The 15,336-nt window shown below is 42.7% G+C and overlaps 1 protein-coding gene across 1 annotated transcript in view; it reads left to right on the top strand.

The window, feature by feature from the left end:
* Window positions 1–15,336, top strand: part of JAK1 (Janus kinase 1) — a 125,499-nt gene that overhangs the window by 73,148 nt on the left and 37,015 nt on the right. Inside the window, exons 2-5 of the mRNA XM_077766138.1 lie at window positions 2,103–2,180; window positions 4,854–5,052; window positions 8,444–8,567; window positions 14,757–14,910. Of these exons, the coding sequence (XP_077622264.1) occupies window positions 2,175–2,180; window positions 4,854–5,052; window positions 8,444–8,567; window positions 14,757–14,910 (483 nt within the window). The 5' untranslated portion in view covers window positions 2,103–2,174. The remainder of the gene's footprint in view (window positions 1–2,102; window positions 2,181–4,853; window positions 5,053–8,443; window positions 8,568–14,756; window positions 14,911–15,336) is intronic.

Below are 15,336 nucleotides of genomic sequence, written 5' to 3'. Positions count from 1 at the left end.
GATTTCAATATAGTGTGACATGCAATAGGGAAGGAATAATGGAAAAACCATTTCTTTTATTAAATGTTTTCATAGAATCCTAGGTCTAGAAAAATCTTAGTAATTTTAGGCTGACCCTTGAATCTTACACGAGGCTCTGAGCAACCACGGACTCCTGAACTCAAGTAGTAGGTGATCTGGTGGTGAATTCTGAAAGGTTTTATGCTGTAGCCTTTGTTAAGTTGGGTCTGATGGAACCGACAGGTCTCTTCCTGATCTGAAAGGCTCCAAGTATGTCTCTTTGGGGGCAGGCTTCTTAATTCTACACAGCATGGGGCCCATCTGGTCAATTTTCATTCATTCTTGGCAGCAGGGTCCATTTCCTTCATGCCTCTAGGAAACCTCAGGTAGGCCCTGGACATGCTATTAGCAAATACTGCTGACGAACCAACTAGGGCTATTCTTTGCCCAGGTATAGAGGAATATTGGAGGGGTTTTTCTGTTTATGAAGCTGGAGAGAGGAGACTAGCTCCTTCCCTCTACAGGGCCTTTGTGCATGCCAATCCTTTACCCAGACTGCCTTCTCTCCACCTCCCTGGATATCCATTACATCTCAGCTCAATATTACTTCCCTCTTGAGTCCCACGCTAGGTGACATTCCTTTTATCATCCCTCTCTTTTTTTCCTTCATGGCATTTTAGGTTCTTTATAGTTACCTCTTTATGTGCATCTTTGTTTGATTCCACTATAGACTGTAAGCTCTGTGTGAGCAGGGGCCATATTGCTCTTGTTCTTTATTGTAGCCTCCTGATATAGGTCCATTTTGGGCATGAAGAACTCAAAAATAACGGATCTCCTAAATGTGACATTTGAAACTCTGCTTCAGAGCCAGAGCGAGGCATTATAGCATGTAGTTAATTTCAGATTCCTGTTTTGATGCAGGCAGGGGTATCTATTCTCATAAATAAAACAGTTGATTACATTATGTTTTTAAAAGCTGAAAGTATAATGGTTTGTTCTTTAAATCTTGTTAAAGTTGTCCACGTCAAAATAGCCAAGTTAAAGCTGTCCTATCAAAACTCATACTTCTGTCCTCTGCCTGGCCTCCTGAAGGTGACATTGTGACATGCTCTTTTGGTTTGAGATTGCTTTTATGTTCTCATTTGTGCCGTCTCCCACTTCAATTGTGAGATCCTGTGGGAATGCTGGCTTGTGGCCTCATCTCCATCACCCCACTCCGTGTCTGCTTCTGCTGCATAATGCTTGGGAAAGGAGAATTCTGATAAAGTGTATTAAATGACCAACAGAAAACAGAGAGTGATCTGTATTAACTTGGTAACCACTTTCACACCGCCAAGGGTGGTTGCTCCTCATTTGCAAAAATAATTAGATTCTACTCTTAAGAATTTGTGAGAGGGACCTGGGAAGTTGTTAAAACAGTACAGAACTCTGCGTGCGTGCTGGGGAGTTGGTGGTGGTTGGTGGTTGGTGATGAACATGATAGGATCGGTGCTTTAATTCTAGAGAATCAGGCTGGTTTTCTCTTACGTAGTAGAAGTCTGAAGTGAGGTTGGGGCTTTTTTGCTACCTAAGTTTTCAAATAAGAATGGCTCAAAAAACATTTGGTGAACTAAAAGCATTTTTCATTGGATTTATCCCTAGGCCCTCCCCCTGTCACCATATCATAGGATGTATCACATTAAATGAGGCCAAGGGCAGACCGGGTTAGGAGGAGGGTATTTCTAAAGGAAATGGACTTGGGAAATAAAAGCGCATAAGTTTGGGGATCCTGAACTATTGTTCACAGCCTCAGGGGAGAGGTTGTTGACGGAAAAGGCGCACGGTCTTCACTTACACTGGACGGGGCACTCTATGCCAGGAAGCAGAAGTCCCCGGCTTCCTCTCTTGAAGTGGTAAAAATAATGTCGTCTTTGATATTCATACTCTACGATGCCTCTGTGTCCTCTCAGTGTCCTCATCCATTTTTTTCTCCTTCTTCCTCCCCAATGCCTTTTCCTGCCCACTTATGGTTTGGGCTGCTTCCTTAATAAGAGTGTCCTCTTATTCTCTGATGCAATTACCTCTGCAGCTGATTTATTTATTTATCCCTGTCTCTATCCCAGCTCGGAACGGTCTTTGGATAATAGAGAAGAAAATCCAGTCTGCTTTTTGGAGGACATTGGACAGCCGAATAAATGCAGGTTTGTACCTTCGCATATCTTTACAAAAGGACTGAAAGGAAAATAGCTTTTGAAAAGAATAATAAAGCTGATCTTGAACTTGTAAGGATACCTGTATTTCTATCCTCTCAGTTTTCAATATTGGTATTTTAATTTTTATTCATTTCTAAATGCTGAGTGTGCTGGTTTAAAAGTAAATCCCAAGAGTATAAAAGTGTAACAAGTCCCAAGTAAAAGATAAAGTTCCTTATAGTCCTTCCTAGATATTCACCACTTCCGCGGTTTGTTGTATGTTTTTCCAGATTATACATATATGCGGGATCAAAAGGATCATGATATACATATTATGCCATTTTTCACTTTGCAGTATGTCATATGTATCTTTCAGTGTTGATTCACGTAGCTTTATGTCATCTTTTTAACAGCTGCATAGTATTGCCTTGTGTTGCTATTTCTTATTTTGTTAGCCTCCTATTGTCACTTGTATTTTTTCCTATTTTAAATGGTGCCACGTCTTGTACATATATAATCACATATACTTGCCTCATTATTTCCTTAGGGTGAAAGCATGTGACACCATCTCTGAATTTTTCCCGTGCCATGCCTGTATAGGGTCTCAAGGACAAAGATGCATCTTACGAAGCAGACTGCAGCTTCTTTGTCTTCCATTTCTGTTTTTCATTGTAGGGTGGAGTTGGGCGCTTAGTGTTGGGTTTTAAAACTTTCTTGCTCAGGGCACCTGGGTGGCTCTGTCGGTTAAGCGTCTGACTCTTGATTTCAGCTCAGATTATGATCTTGTGGTTTGTGAGTTCTGTGAGTTCGAGCCCCACAACAGGCTCTGTGCTGATAGTGCAGCGAGATTTTTCTCTCCCCCTCTGCCCCTCCCCTACTTTCTCTCACTCTGTCTCAAAATATATAAACAAACTTAAAAAAAACTTGTTGCTTGATAGTTTATCTGAATCCTTAAGTTATGGACTTAGTCTTTCAGCCTATTTCTGGGAGCTTCTTTTTCAGATTTATTTTGGAGATGAAACAAGTAAAATTGAGTGCCTCTTAGTTTGTAGCATTGAGGCGTATCTGGTTCATATCTCTCCTCTAAGTATCTCACCTTCACCAGGGCAGCTAATAAGTAAGCATATGAGTCTGGTGAAAAGAACTGTGGCTTTGTCCACACTATGTGAATTGTCTTGTTTTGAGAAGCTTCCGTGGCCATTCTGCAAGCACCTGTTAAGTGTAAGGCTCTGTGCTGGGTACTGGGGATACAAAGATGAATGACATAGTCCCTGCCTGTAAGGAACTTCCAGCATAAACCATTGAGAGAGAGAGAGAGAGAGACAGACAGACAGACACATGAATAAGATGGTCATAATCCAGTGCGGTTAGTGCAGCGAGGAGAGTTTGGGAGAGGGCATCCAGCTTAGGGGATGGGATAGAGGTTCATAGGCATTTCCTGGAGGTAGGTAATGTCCAAGCAGAGTTCTAGAGATAATTATAGTTTGTCATGAAAAAGATGAGGTGGGAAGGTATTCCTGATAGAGAAATGAGTATGACCCAAAGGCAGGAAGGTGCGAAAAGCAGAATGTGGGGCAGGAGGGATTGGGATAATAAGAACAATGGCAACTTTGTGGGTTTCAGGCATGACGCTGGAGGCCGGAGTGATGGAAGATGGGCTGGGGAGGCTAGCTGGCAGGTGATGGAGGGCTTCAGTGAGGACTTTGAGATTGCTCTTGTAGATTAATGGGGGGGCCTTTGGGGGATCTGGTACGCATTACAGGGACGTGATTTTTGAGGGCTAAGTGAAGGTTGGCTTGGCAGGCAGGCAGGCAATTAGGAACCTGGGGTCAGGGAAATTAGTTTTTAGGCTACTAGTGTTGGAGTGAGGGGAAGAAAGATGTACAAGGCTTTCCCTTGTTCCCCTTCCTTCCTGGCCGTGTCTAAAGCTTAAGTTGCTGAGGCTGGCTCTTTGTCCTAGTTGCCCTGCCTTTAGAGGCAGTTCAGGTGAAGGACTTATTTGCAAGTTTCTCACCAGCGGGTTCTGACCTCTTCAAAGGAAGGCTTCCAGCCCTCATTCTGCTGCCACGAAGTGCTACCCATCCGTCTACCTGCCAGTGGAGTGATGAGGACTTGGCCTCATTCATTTTCGAGACCCTTCCAGGGCTCATGAACTTCAACTGGTGGTCACTTTGTACTGAGAGCCAGCCCTGGGCTAGGCTCTGGAGGCAGGAAGATAGATAAGAGGCAGTTCACGGCCTCCCTGAGCTTGCAGTTTGGTGGGAGATAGAGTGAAAAAATGTGATTCGTGCCCTAGGTCAGCTCAGAAATGAAATAGAGGTGACAGTAGAGGTAGCAGCATGAGTAACATTAACATGAACGCTCCCAGAATGAGCCACATTTTCCAACTACAACTAGAGAAACACAAATCTAGGCCATATGTAAAATTATTCTGATTTTTGAGAATATGGTCTGGTCATAAAGAATTAAAATGTATAATGTATATATTTTCATAATTACAATGGATTGTCTGACATCTCATAAGTTCGGATGCGTTTGATTTTCAGAAAGGGAAGGGGTGGGCAGAGTTACTTACCTGTTTGGGAGGTATTTGTGCTTGTTTACCTTCCTAACATTCTCTCTTACCACTTGAACTTCTGGCACATAGAATGACCACACGGTCTCGTTTTCCTTCCACTACAGTATCTAAATATAAAAGAGGACTGCAATGCCATGGCTTTCTGTGCTAAAATGAGGAGCTCCAAGAAGACGGAGGTGAATCTGGAGTCCCCCGAGCCGGGGGTGGAAGTGCTCTTCTATCTTTCGGACAGGGAGCCGCTCAGGCTGGGCAGCGGGGAGTACACGGCAGAGGAGCTGTGCATCAGGGCGGCGCAGGAGTGCTGTGAGTACTGGCCACTGCCCCCTGGCCCGGCGTGCGGTGTCCCTGCCCCTTACCAACTCTGCCCAGTGTGGGCACGCATGGGCTCTGCCCTGCCTCTGCCACCCACGTGCGTTTCACCTGAGGCCAGTTCTGAATTCTGAGGGTTTCACTTTTCACTTTCTTCATCGTAAAGTGACTTATTCCTGCTCTGTCACTAATGAGCTTGGGATCCCAAGGAATGAGGCTTGCCTTCTGTGGAGGCTCTGTTTTTATTTCCCCTACATCTGGGAAATTGGAATACTATCAGCACTAAATGAGTAAAAACATCTGGCACAAAGTTACAAGCTCAGTAAGGGGCATCTCTCAAGATCTGAAGGATTGATTGTTCAAAACTTCTTCTGAAAGGTAGGATTGTCCTTCTGCCGCTGTAACCTGCTTCCCCTTCGTGATGCTGACTTGAGGTGAGAACTTGAGTGTCACTTTGTGGCTTGGTCACACTACCAAGTTGCAGAAAGGGCAGTGAGGCTGTGAACAACATGGTCTTTTTCTTTTTTCTTTTTTTTTTCTTTTTTTTTTTTTTTTAAGTGAGCCTTGTCTTTCTTCAGTTAGCCTGTTGCCAAGCAAGGGAGAGGGTGAGAAACCAGAATGAATAACAGAATGAAACTCCTTTAAACTTTGGAGTCATTGACAGTTTTGTCCACTGACTTTTAAATGACAAGTGAAGTTAAATTGTAGAAACTTAAAGATCTGATCCCCTGGGGTTGTGGTGACAGTTGTATCAATGTAAATATACTAAAATTCATTGAATTGTACACTTAAAATGGGTAGACTTTATGATATGTAAATTACATCTCAATAAAGCTGTGTTTTGTTTTGTTTTTTTAAATCAACGCATGATGATTAACTGTGATGGTAGACAGTGTGATCCATGCTTGATTTATACCATCTTTAGCCCTCAGGACAACTCTGTTGGGATAGTCTGGGCGTTTCAAGAATTACTACCCACTTTGTGACACAGCTTGTGCAGAAACCCCGTTTTCTTTCTGCTCTACATCTTTCTGTCTCCAATGCTTTAAATATGAGAGCTCCAATAAAAGGGGAGAGGTTGGTACTGCCGGGAATAAAATTGGCCGAGGTACATCGAGTATGAGGTTCATGCCCTTATGTTCATATTTTAAAGTTATTTTGACTGGATAGCAAAGTATAAAAGGAAGCAGCTTTAGACATTAGCTTTAAAACTATTTGTAATGGGCAAAACGGCTAAGCACCATGTAAATGGGTGCTTCCAAAGTATTTTTTTAAGGTATTGTGTTTTTTTCTCCTTTCCCTTGAGGTTTGGCTTATAGTGTTTATTCTGTTGGCCCATTTTCTTAGCATCGTATTTGTACAGAATTGTTGGGCTGCAGTTAATGAGAGATCAAGGGGCTGCTGCTAACAGAGATGAGGGGAGAGAGCCTGAGTCCGCAGGCAGGCACAGCCACGGAGCCTGCTGTGGCCCTGGGCTCCAGGCCAGGCAATGTGGGGTACTAGGTTCTAAGCCCAGTCTGTAGAGATTGAGTGACCTCTTTTATAACCGACTCAGGGGAATGTTGCAAACATTTATTAATTTTCAAAGTACATGAGTACGGAATGCCACATCTTATCAGAGCTCTCATTGTTATTATAGTAAGTGATCTTTGGAGGCAGTATTTTCTTCCCTGTTGTCCAAATATATTTGGTCCATTTTTGTTCTTTCAGCTCTCATTCTTGTACCTCCTCAGTAGCTCTGTCTTGGTTTGAATCTTAACTCTGCACTTTACTTGAATAGCTCGGAATCGTACTAAATCTCAAGAGGCCCCAGTTACTTAACCTATAAAATGGCGAAAATATTAATTACATCATTAAGTGTTGGGATTAAGAGATAATAAACATAGAGCGTGTTAGCCTGATGTCTGACACTTAACCCTCAGTAAATGTTACTGTTGTTGTTACCGTTATCCTATACTTTTGTATATAAAGCTATCTTTGATCTTCCTATTTATAAGTACTAATATTTTTAGAATCAGACCTGCGATAGAATACAGATAGATTCAGGATTACAAATAAATTTTGCTTCAATATGTACGTGTCTGTGCCCATTCAAATATGAGTATGTACAAAGAAAGATGAGGCTTCTGGGCCAGTCCGCAAAGGCCAGTTCACGAATGGAAAACTGTAGTATTCCCGAACCATAGCCCTAACAGTACTGGATCTATAACTTATTTGCCCCTGTTTCCATGAGAAGATGCTCTTTGAAGTTTACCCCCTTCTCTGTCACAAGGAGGAACACCAACCTCTGAAGGGGTTGCTCTAGGTAACTGTGAGGCAGGAATCAAGGAGTGTAGCGAGGCACCAACACATCTGCCACTTCTTCACTCAGGGTGCATGTCAGAGGGAGTTCTTGCCGTGGAGGGTCCCTGTCAGTGTCAGTCTCGCTCCAGACATCTGATTTGGGAAGCTCCTATTACCTTATATTTTCATATATTTTTGGTTAAGTTGCCCATATCTTAGTTTGAGGCCTGGTCACAGATGAAAATGTCAGTAATAATTGGTTATTTGCAATCACCTTCTTTCCTTCCCCCACGCTTTTATATTACAGATCTGTGTAATTTTAATTATGGGCTCAGAAGTGAGTGGAAAGGTGCTTTCCTGACTTTACAGTCTCCTTTATCTCTTTAGTTCTTCTTGTATCAGAGGAGACAGGTGGTGGGACAGAGAGGCAAGGGAGCACTGTTAGACCACTTTTGTTAAGCATATATCTTCTTGTGAGTTGGCTACTAATAAAAAATATTTATGATAACTATACAGAGTACTTAAGTGTATTTATTATTAATGGTAATAGATTTTTATCACTGACAAAAATCACTTTGGTTATTTATTCTAACACATGATTTTGTGTGCTACTGCCAGGAACTTCTTTGCATGTTTAATGCATAATCACGGTGTGTTAGAATTGTTTAAATATTTTCTGTAGGAGACAGGTTGGGGATTTCCCAGACTCCAAGGATGTTTCTGACTGTGATTAGCAAGGTGCACTTCAGGTGGGATCTGGGAACCTCTCAGCTCGCGTAGTTTTTCTTTTAAGCAGGATTTGTTAGGACTGTCATAGACACCGTGTTGAGAAACATCATTAGACTTCTGTTTTACAATGTTTTCAATCTTGTTAGTCAGGAGCTATAGTGTATATTCCTGGGGAGCCATAGTTCTTAATTATCATGATTAAAACTGCCTGACTAAACCTGGTTGGAAGTCATATTTGCCCTAAGAGGATAAAAAATGTGACCTGGATTCTTTGGATAAGAGAATTGCTTGTCTTTGTGTATATCATGCCCTGGACCAGATGGCCTGATGCATCTGTCTTTAGTTTTCTGATACATGTTTTACTTTTCCCCAGGTATCTCTCCTCTGTGTCACAACCTCTTTGCCCTGTATGAGGAGAACACCAAGCTGTGGTATGCTCCGAATCACACGATCACGGTTGATGACAAGACATCACTCCGGCTCCACTACCGGATGAGGTATGGGCACCCGCTTGGCTTCTTCCTGCAGGGGGAGGATGACAGTTAGCTTGGAGGCCTGAGTCACTTAGTAAGAAGATTTGTAGTCATTTTGTAATTGGTAAGTTTTATATTTGCTTGGTATGAGAAAGGACTTCTTCAGTATTTGGAATGCAATTCAGAATGAATTTGATCACTCTCCTCTGCCACATTGTAGAAGAGAAATCATTATGATGCAGAGGGTATTTTGAAAAGAATTAGTATTCTACGGCAGAGTTTTTCAAGTGGTGAGTCATGCCTATGAATTTAATTTCGTGCTTTGTGACCAGAATTTAAAAAAAAAAAAAACAAGAATAGGTAATATTAGCCTATGTACATATCCCAAGAATATTGTGTTTTAAAACTTCTATTTGAGATATGCAGGTGTATATACCAGCTCATGATACAGTAAAATACTTCTTAAAAGTTGCAGCTGAAGAGTTTGAGGAGCACCGGCTGAAGTGGTTCCCTAGAAATTCTAGTTTGCTCTTGCTCTCAAGGGCTAGGTGTTTTGATCCAGTCCCTGAGAATTTTTGCCTAGTGGGTGCGACTCTCATTTTTCTTCGGATGGGTACTTAACTTGCCTTTTCTCCTGTATTGTAGACTTCCTTAAATGTCACACGGTCCCCCAAGGTGGCAGGCATAGCCAGTCAGGACTTCACTGTGGTGTCAAGTTTATAAGCATTTTTCTCTGTTACCTAGAGTTGAAAGTATGTTTGTGAGATATTAGTTAAGCACAAGTGAATGTGCTTTTAGCAAAGGAGCTTATAAACAGGGTGAACACTTTTTGAAGAGGATCTTGACTTACATAGATGTGATGAAACCAGCAGATGGGCTCAGGTGCTGATGGAATGAATGTAGGGACCTGCTGGAGACTCCCTCAGGGATCTCAGAGGCATTCCACAGTAGCTTAGATGCTGCTTCCATTGGGAAGTTGGTAGAGTTGCTAACATTCCAGAATGGTCTGGATGTTTTTCTCAGCAGCAGTTGAACCAGATCTGCTTTCTTGGATAATCATCCTAGGGCTGACTTTTTTTTTTTTTCCTCTGTCTATAGTCACCCAAGGTCTCACCTTAAGAGGAGAGGTATGTACCATGTGAGATTTCACGCCCCAGATTTAAGGAAACATTCACCCCACCCAGCTGAGCCTTCTGACTATATTTGGATTTGTTTTTCAAAGTGTAATCTTGCTTTCTGTGGCCTGGGGGTTGTCTGTGTGAACGAGCATTGAAACGTGTATTTGCAACTGGCAGTCTAGGAAGGGGGCATGTCACTGAGTTCTAGTTCTTTCCCTCTAGGTTTGTCCTCTTGGCTCAGAATCTGGAATGGTAGAATTTGGGACTTGGATAAGACCTGAGTTTACCTGATTCAACTATTGCAATTGTTTAGGGGCAAAGTGAGTTGTGAAGTGAAGTGACCCAGAGTCACACACCTAGTGAATCCTCTTATCTGTCCCAGAACCCTCCTCGAGGCATTTGTCTTTGTGGATTGTGTGAATACCTCACTATTACCTCACTATTAGAAGCTGTCTTTGCCTCCTCCCTGTTCTGTTAGCTGCCAGGAAGTACACAGCTACTTCATTTTTGGCACCTTGACTTTGTACCTGACATCGAGCTTCAACAGGATATTGCTTTGTTACCACAGGCTCTTTGAACTTGGAAAAAAAAGATCCCACCCTAAGGTAAAACATTTGCATTACAACAAACTACAAAAACTTTGAAACCTCCTACTCTCACCACTAAAGAGGGTGTAATATGAAAACAAATGTTAGTGACTGTTCAGTGGAATCCCAGCTCTATTTGGGGAAACACTCTGAGCTTCAATTGTAAGTTTCTGTTTTTAGATCATGATTTTAATGGTTATTATTTTATAATATATGTATGATAAGCATATTCTTTATTCCTTTTTATGAAAAAGAATATTTGCTTTTTCATTCAAATGAATTTTACTCTCCATTAGTAAAGTTCTATAGAAACCTAAGGAGAATTCCTTGTGTATAATATCTATACATAAACTTTCTCTTTTTTTCCCCTAATTTTTTAGGTAGCTTTTACTTATTTATTTTTATTTATTTTTTCCTTCATAGTTTATTGTCAAGTTGGTTTCCATATAACACCCAGTGCTCATCCCAACAAGTGCCTCCTCCATGCCCATCACCTCCCTTCTCCTCTTCCCCACGCCCATCAGCCCTCAGTTTGTTCTCAGTATTCAAGAGTCTCTCATGGTTTGCCTCCCTCCCACTCCCCAACTATTTTTCCCCTTCTCCTCCCCCATGGTCCTCTGTTAAGTTTCTGCTAATCTACCTATATGTGAAAACATATGGTATTTGTCCTTCTCTGCCTAACTTATTTCGCTCAGCATAACACCCTCAAGTTCCATCCACGTTCTTACAAATGGCCAGATTCATTCTTTCTCATTGCCATGTAGTATTCCATTGCATAGATAAACCACATCTTCTTGATCCATTTGTCAGTTGGTGGACACTTAGGCTCTTTCCATGATTTGGCTATTGTTGAGAGTGCTGCTATATACATAAACTTTCAGTATGCAGTCATCTATAATATAATTTTCTCAAAAACTTGCAAGGAAGTCATATCTCCCTGATAGGTCTATCTGTCTACCTATCTCTCCCTCCCTCTTCCTTCCTGTATCATTCCTCCACGCCATTCTGAAAAGGAATCTACGCTTGTCATACTACATTTGTTTATGCCATTCTTTTTTTTTTTTTTTTTCCATTAGCATGTTCTAATACTAGGAATTTGTGGCCCAAGTTTGATGAATATCTTTCTGTGTGACTTTTGACCATCTGTATTTCTTCTTTGGAAAAGTGTCTTTTCATGTCTTCTGCCCCATTTTTAATTTAATTATTTGTTTTTTGGTTTTGAATTATGTAAATTTTTTATTTTGTATCTTAATCACTTATTGGATATATCATTTGCAATTGTCTTCTCCCATTTGGCAGGTTGTCTTTTTATTCTGTTGAGGGTTTTCCTTCCCTGAGCAAAAGCCTTTTATTTTGGTATAGTCTCAATAGTTTGTTTTTGTTTCCCTAGCCAAAGGAGAAAAATGTTTCTGTGGCTGTTGTCAAAGAGATTACTGCCTGTATTTTCTTCTAGGAATGTTGCAGAATTGTTGAGTCATTATATTGTACATCTGAAACTAATAGAACACCGTATGCTAATTATACTCACATTTTAAGTGTAGAGTTTCTGCCTTCAGTGTACGTTCTAGTTTTGTCTTTTTAGGATGATATTAGGAAGGTGTTGAATTTGGTAGTCACTGATTTAAAGGCTTTTACTCTTTGTTTTGTCATCTTATTAAATAGAAAGCTGTCAGCCTTTGACTGTGGGCAATCTCTAGAGATGCAGCCTTGTTTTAGGCTCCTTTCAGCCTTTACTGAAGTGGTAAAGTCACACATTAGTCTGATCTCCTCAGCCTTATCCTGTCTGAACATCTTGCCAAAAGATTTCCAAATTGTAGCTGGTCCCACAGGGCTCAGATAACAGCCTGGAAAAATGTTTTTGTTCAGATTCGATTGGAGAGTGTGTTCAGACCTGATTGGAGATTGTGTTGGGCCCTTGATTCACCAGGTCCAAAGACTCTTTCTCATAGAGATTCAGCGGGATGTGGCACAAGAGGACCATGCCTCGGACTGGTTCAGGGAAAGCCTGTCCTCACTGCTTCTCTTTGAAACAACCTCCGCCATCCTAGAGACCCTTTTACTTTTCCCAGGTGCCCTTCTGCATCACCTGTAATTCTCATTTCCTCACCGCCTTCCTCCACTGCCAAACCGAATATACTTGTCTGCATGCCCTTTTGGGGAGAGCCCTGCTTTGTTTGTGTAAAGAGTACCTGGCACAGGGTCAGTGTTCACGAGCTCTCAGCTCCTGCCTTCGTTGTCCTGTTCGTAACCTTTTCACCTGTCTCCTTCCAGACAGATCCTGAAAACTTCTAGCAGATGTCTGGTTATTGTGTGAATGGCGAGAATGCTCTGTTTTGGGCTTGATTCAGTAACCAAAAGAGTTAGCTGTGTCCTAATCAATTTTTTTTCTGCCCCAATGTCAGATTTTCCTGTATTTGCCCAGTTGGTAGAGACAGTTCACCTCTTACTTTCTGCCCCATCTTGGATCGCTGATCTTGGCTGAGTCCTCCTGTTCTGTGCTCTGTTCTGCCCTTGAAAATTAGATTCTTCAGTCTGGGGATAGCATAAGTGCCAGCCCCTTCATCAGCAGATAGCCACGGGGGCCTGACCCTGTCATATAGGAGGGTGAGAGGACAGTCCTATAGCTGTGGTTTATGCTGCACATGGGCTCCATGGATATGTGCTCTTTCTGTGTGTGTGGGTGAGCTATCAAAGCCCACAGTCAAATTCTCAATCATTTTCATAAGTCATAGAGAAGGTGAGCTGTAGAGAATCCCTGAAAGTTCTAAAATACTGATTTTACTTTAATATAAACTTCCTTATCCATCCTTCCCTCTCCATGTTAATTGCTACTCCCTGAAGTTGTTCATTTCTTGTTTGTTCACCAAACAATCATGTGTTAATAAGCATCTGTTATATGCCAGGAGATTAAGTGCTAAGCAAGACAGCTGAGGTGTCCGCCTCCACAGAGCTCACAGCATTGCCCAGGCTATTGCCATAGGCATCTGATGCAATCTCTGTCATTTCCGTCCACCTTCCGTGGAGCTTTCTTCTGGGGCATCCTGCCTCACGTGACCTTGCCTTGCCAGCTCCCCTGCCTGCTGTGTCTGGTCCAGGCTCTGAAGCCTGGCATTTATTTATTCTGGTCCCAACTTTCCTTCCCAGCCCTTTCTCCCTTCCCCTGGCAGTAGAAGGTGGTTTCTCCCTTGTTTGGCACCTCATCAAAGACTCCCTTATGTCCAGGGACAACTTGTCTATTAGGCACAGTGCCTAGGGCTCATAATACTTGTAAGGACTCGCAAAGGTCTTTTAATTTCATCTAAAGCCAGAAAAAAAGTGAATATAATCCAGGATGGATTATATTCATCTTTATATCAACACTGTTGTAAAATATACCTTTAATACTTTTTTTTTATGAAGGAAGGAAAAACTGGGCTCCATGAAAGTCACATTCTATTCCTGCTTGTGAGACCTGCCCCCTGTATGTTACTTTATTGTTATTGTTGGATTTGACTGGTTGCCATGTAGACCTACAGACAAGCAACTCCCAGAGTGCGGGGACCATAGCCTTTGACTCCCGGCCTGGCACGGGGCCCGCTATGTCTAGGCTTTGCAAATGCAGCTCAGTGACCGAAGTCTGAGGTTTGTGGCAGCATTTCTTGGGAAGAAATTTTATTTGTTGCTTCTTTATGTCATCGTGTTTTTTTGTCAGCACATGGGCACGTCACGGGGGCAAAACCCGGGTACCAGCTGAGTCTGTAACCTAGGGATGGCCTGGGCCCACTTTCACACACTCGAGAACTCACTGCGTTTCTCCTACAGGTGGTGGAGGCCAAGTAGTAGTTAAGAGAAGCGGCTTGTAGTCAGGTCACTTCGCCTCTTGGAACCTCTTTTATCCTCACCCATAAAACAGAAACAGTGAAACCTACCTAGAGCGGTTGCTGTAAGGATTAAATGGCATAAAGTGCTTATTAATTTAATTCACAGCACTGCAAGCTGCCCTTGTAGTAGTGCTCGTGTGTTTCTTCTCTTTGTAACTCTCTTCATTGTCAGATAAGCAATCAGTGAAGTAACAGCAGTCTGGGAAATAGGAGGCACTGCCTTACTAACTGTACATCTGGATTACACAACGAAACTACGTTTTCTTCGATAGGAATGTTAAAGTGTCAGTTAAATAAGGTCTTGGATTCAAGGCAGGGTAGCATTATTAAAGGTAAAAGGACTTGCTAGGCCTGCTCCTGGGTCTAGTTAGTGTGTTTTCCTATTTAGGAAGACGCAGTGGAAAGTCCATTTATCTCCCTGAGTCACGGCCAGGTTCTGGCAGGACGCTGTTCACAGAGTGCTTGCAAGAGTGAAAAGAAAAAGGACTTTCTAACCTGTGACATGCAATGCAGCTGAAAGCCCTGTTTGTTTGCTTTTCAGGGAAGTTTAGCTTCCAGCATTGAGCACTCTGGGTACAACCAGGACCCCTCTCCAGTGCATTCGAAGGTCGTCTTCCCCAAATTGACACTTATCTTCCTGCCTTCTAGGTTCTATTTCACCAACTGGCATGGGACCAATGATAATGAGCAGTCTGTATGGCGACATTCTCCAAAGAAGCAGAAAAATGGCTATGAGAAAAAAAAAGTTCCAGATGCAACCCCTCTCCTTGACGCCAGCTCCCTGGAGTATCTGTTTGCTCAGGTGAGAAGTCTGGGCCCGGGAGAAGCTGGAGTACCCAGGATTGCTGAGACGTCGCAGGGTTCCGACCCCCTGGCACGGCTGGACTTGCTGGCGGCCAGGATGTTTTACAGCCTGCTCTCCTGCTCTGCTCTGTTTTAGGGCTGTCCTTGCCACTCCTGGAATTGCCCAGAACGAGGAGGCGAGAGGTAGCAGTCTGGTGTCCCAAGGGGCTGGTTGTCCCACTTGGGGGTTTTCAAGGCATCGCTTCTTCCCCATTTCTTTCTTTCCCCCCTACCTCCTACCGTTTTACTTCTCATCTGCAGTGCTTCCCGTGGAGAGAGCAGAGGGAAGCTGCAAGTGAGGGAGGGTATAGTTCAGTGGGGTGAATGGGGACATCTCAGCAGTCAGAGTAACGTTTGGGAAGGAAGGAGGTGGCTGCTCTGAGTC

This window comes from Crocuta crocuta, unplaced genomic scaffold, assembly GCF_008692635.1.
Source record: "Crocuta crocuta isolate KB4526 unplaced genomic scaffold, BGI_CrCroc_1.0 scaffold155, whole genome shotgun sequence".
NCBI classification, from domain to species: Eukaryota; Metazoa; Chordata; class Mammalia; order Carnivora; family Hyaenidae; genus Crocuta; species Crocuta crocuta.
The sequence above is the reverse complement of the archived record's forward strand: the minus strand, read 5'-3'. Positions and strand labels throughout refer to the sequence as shown.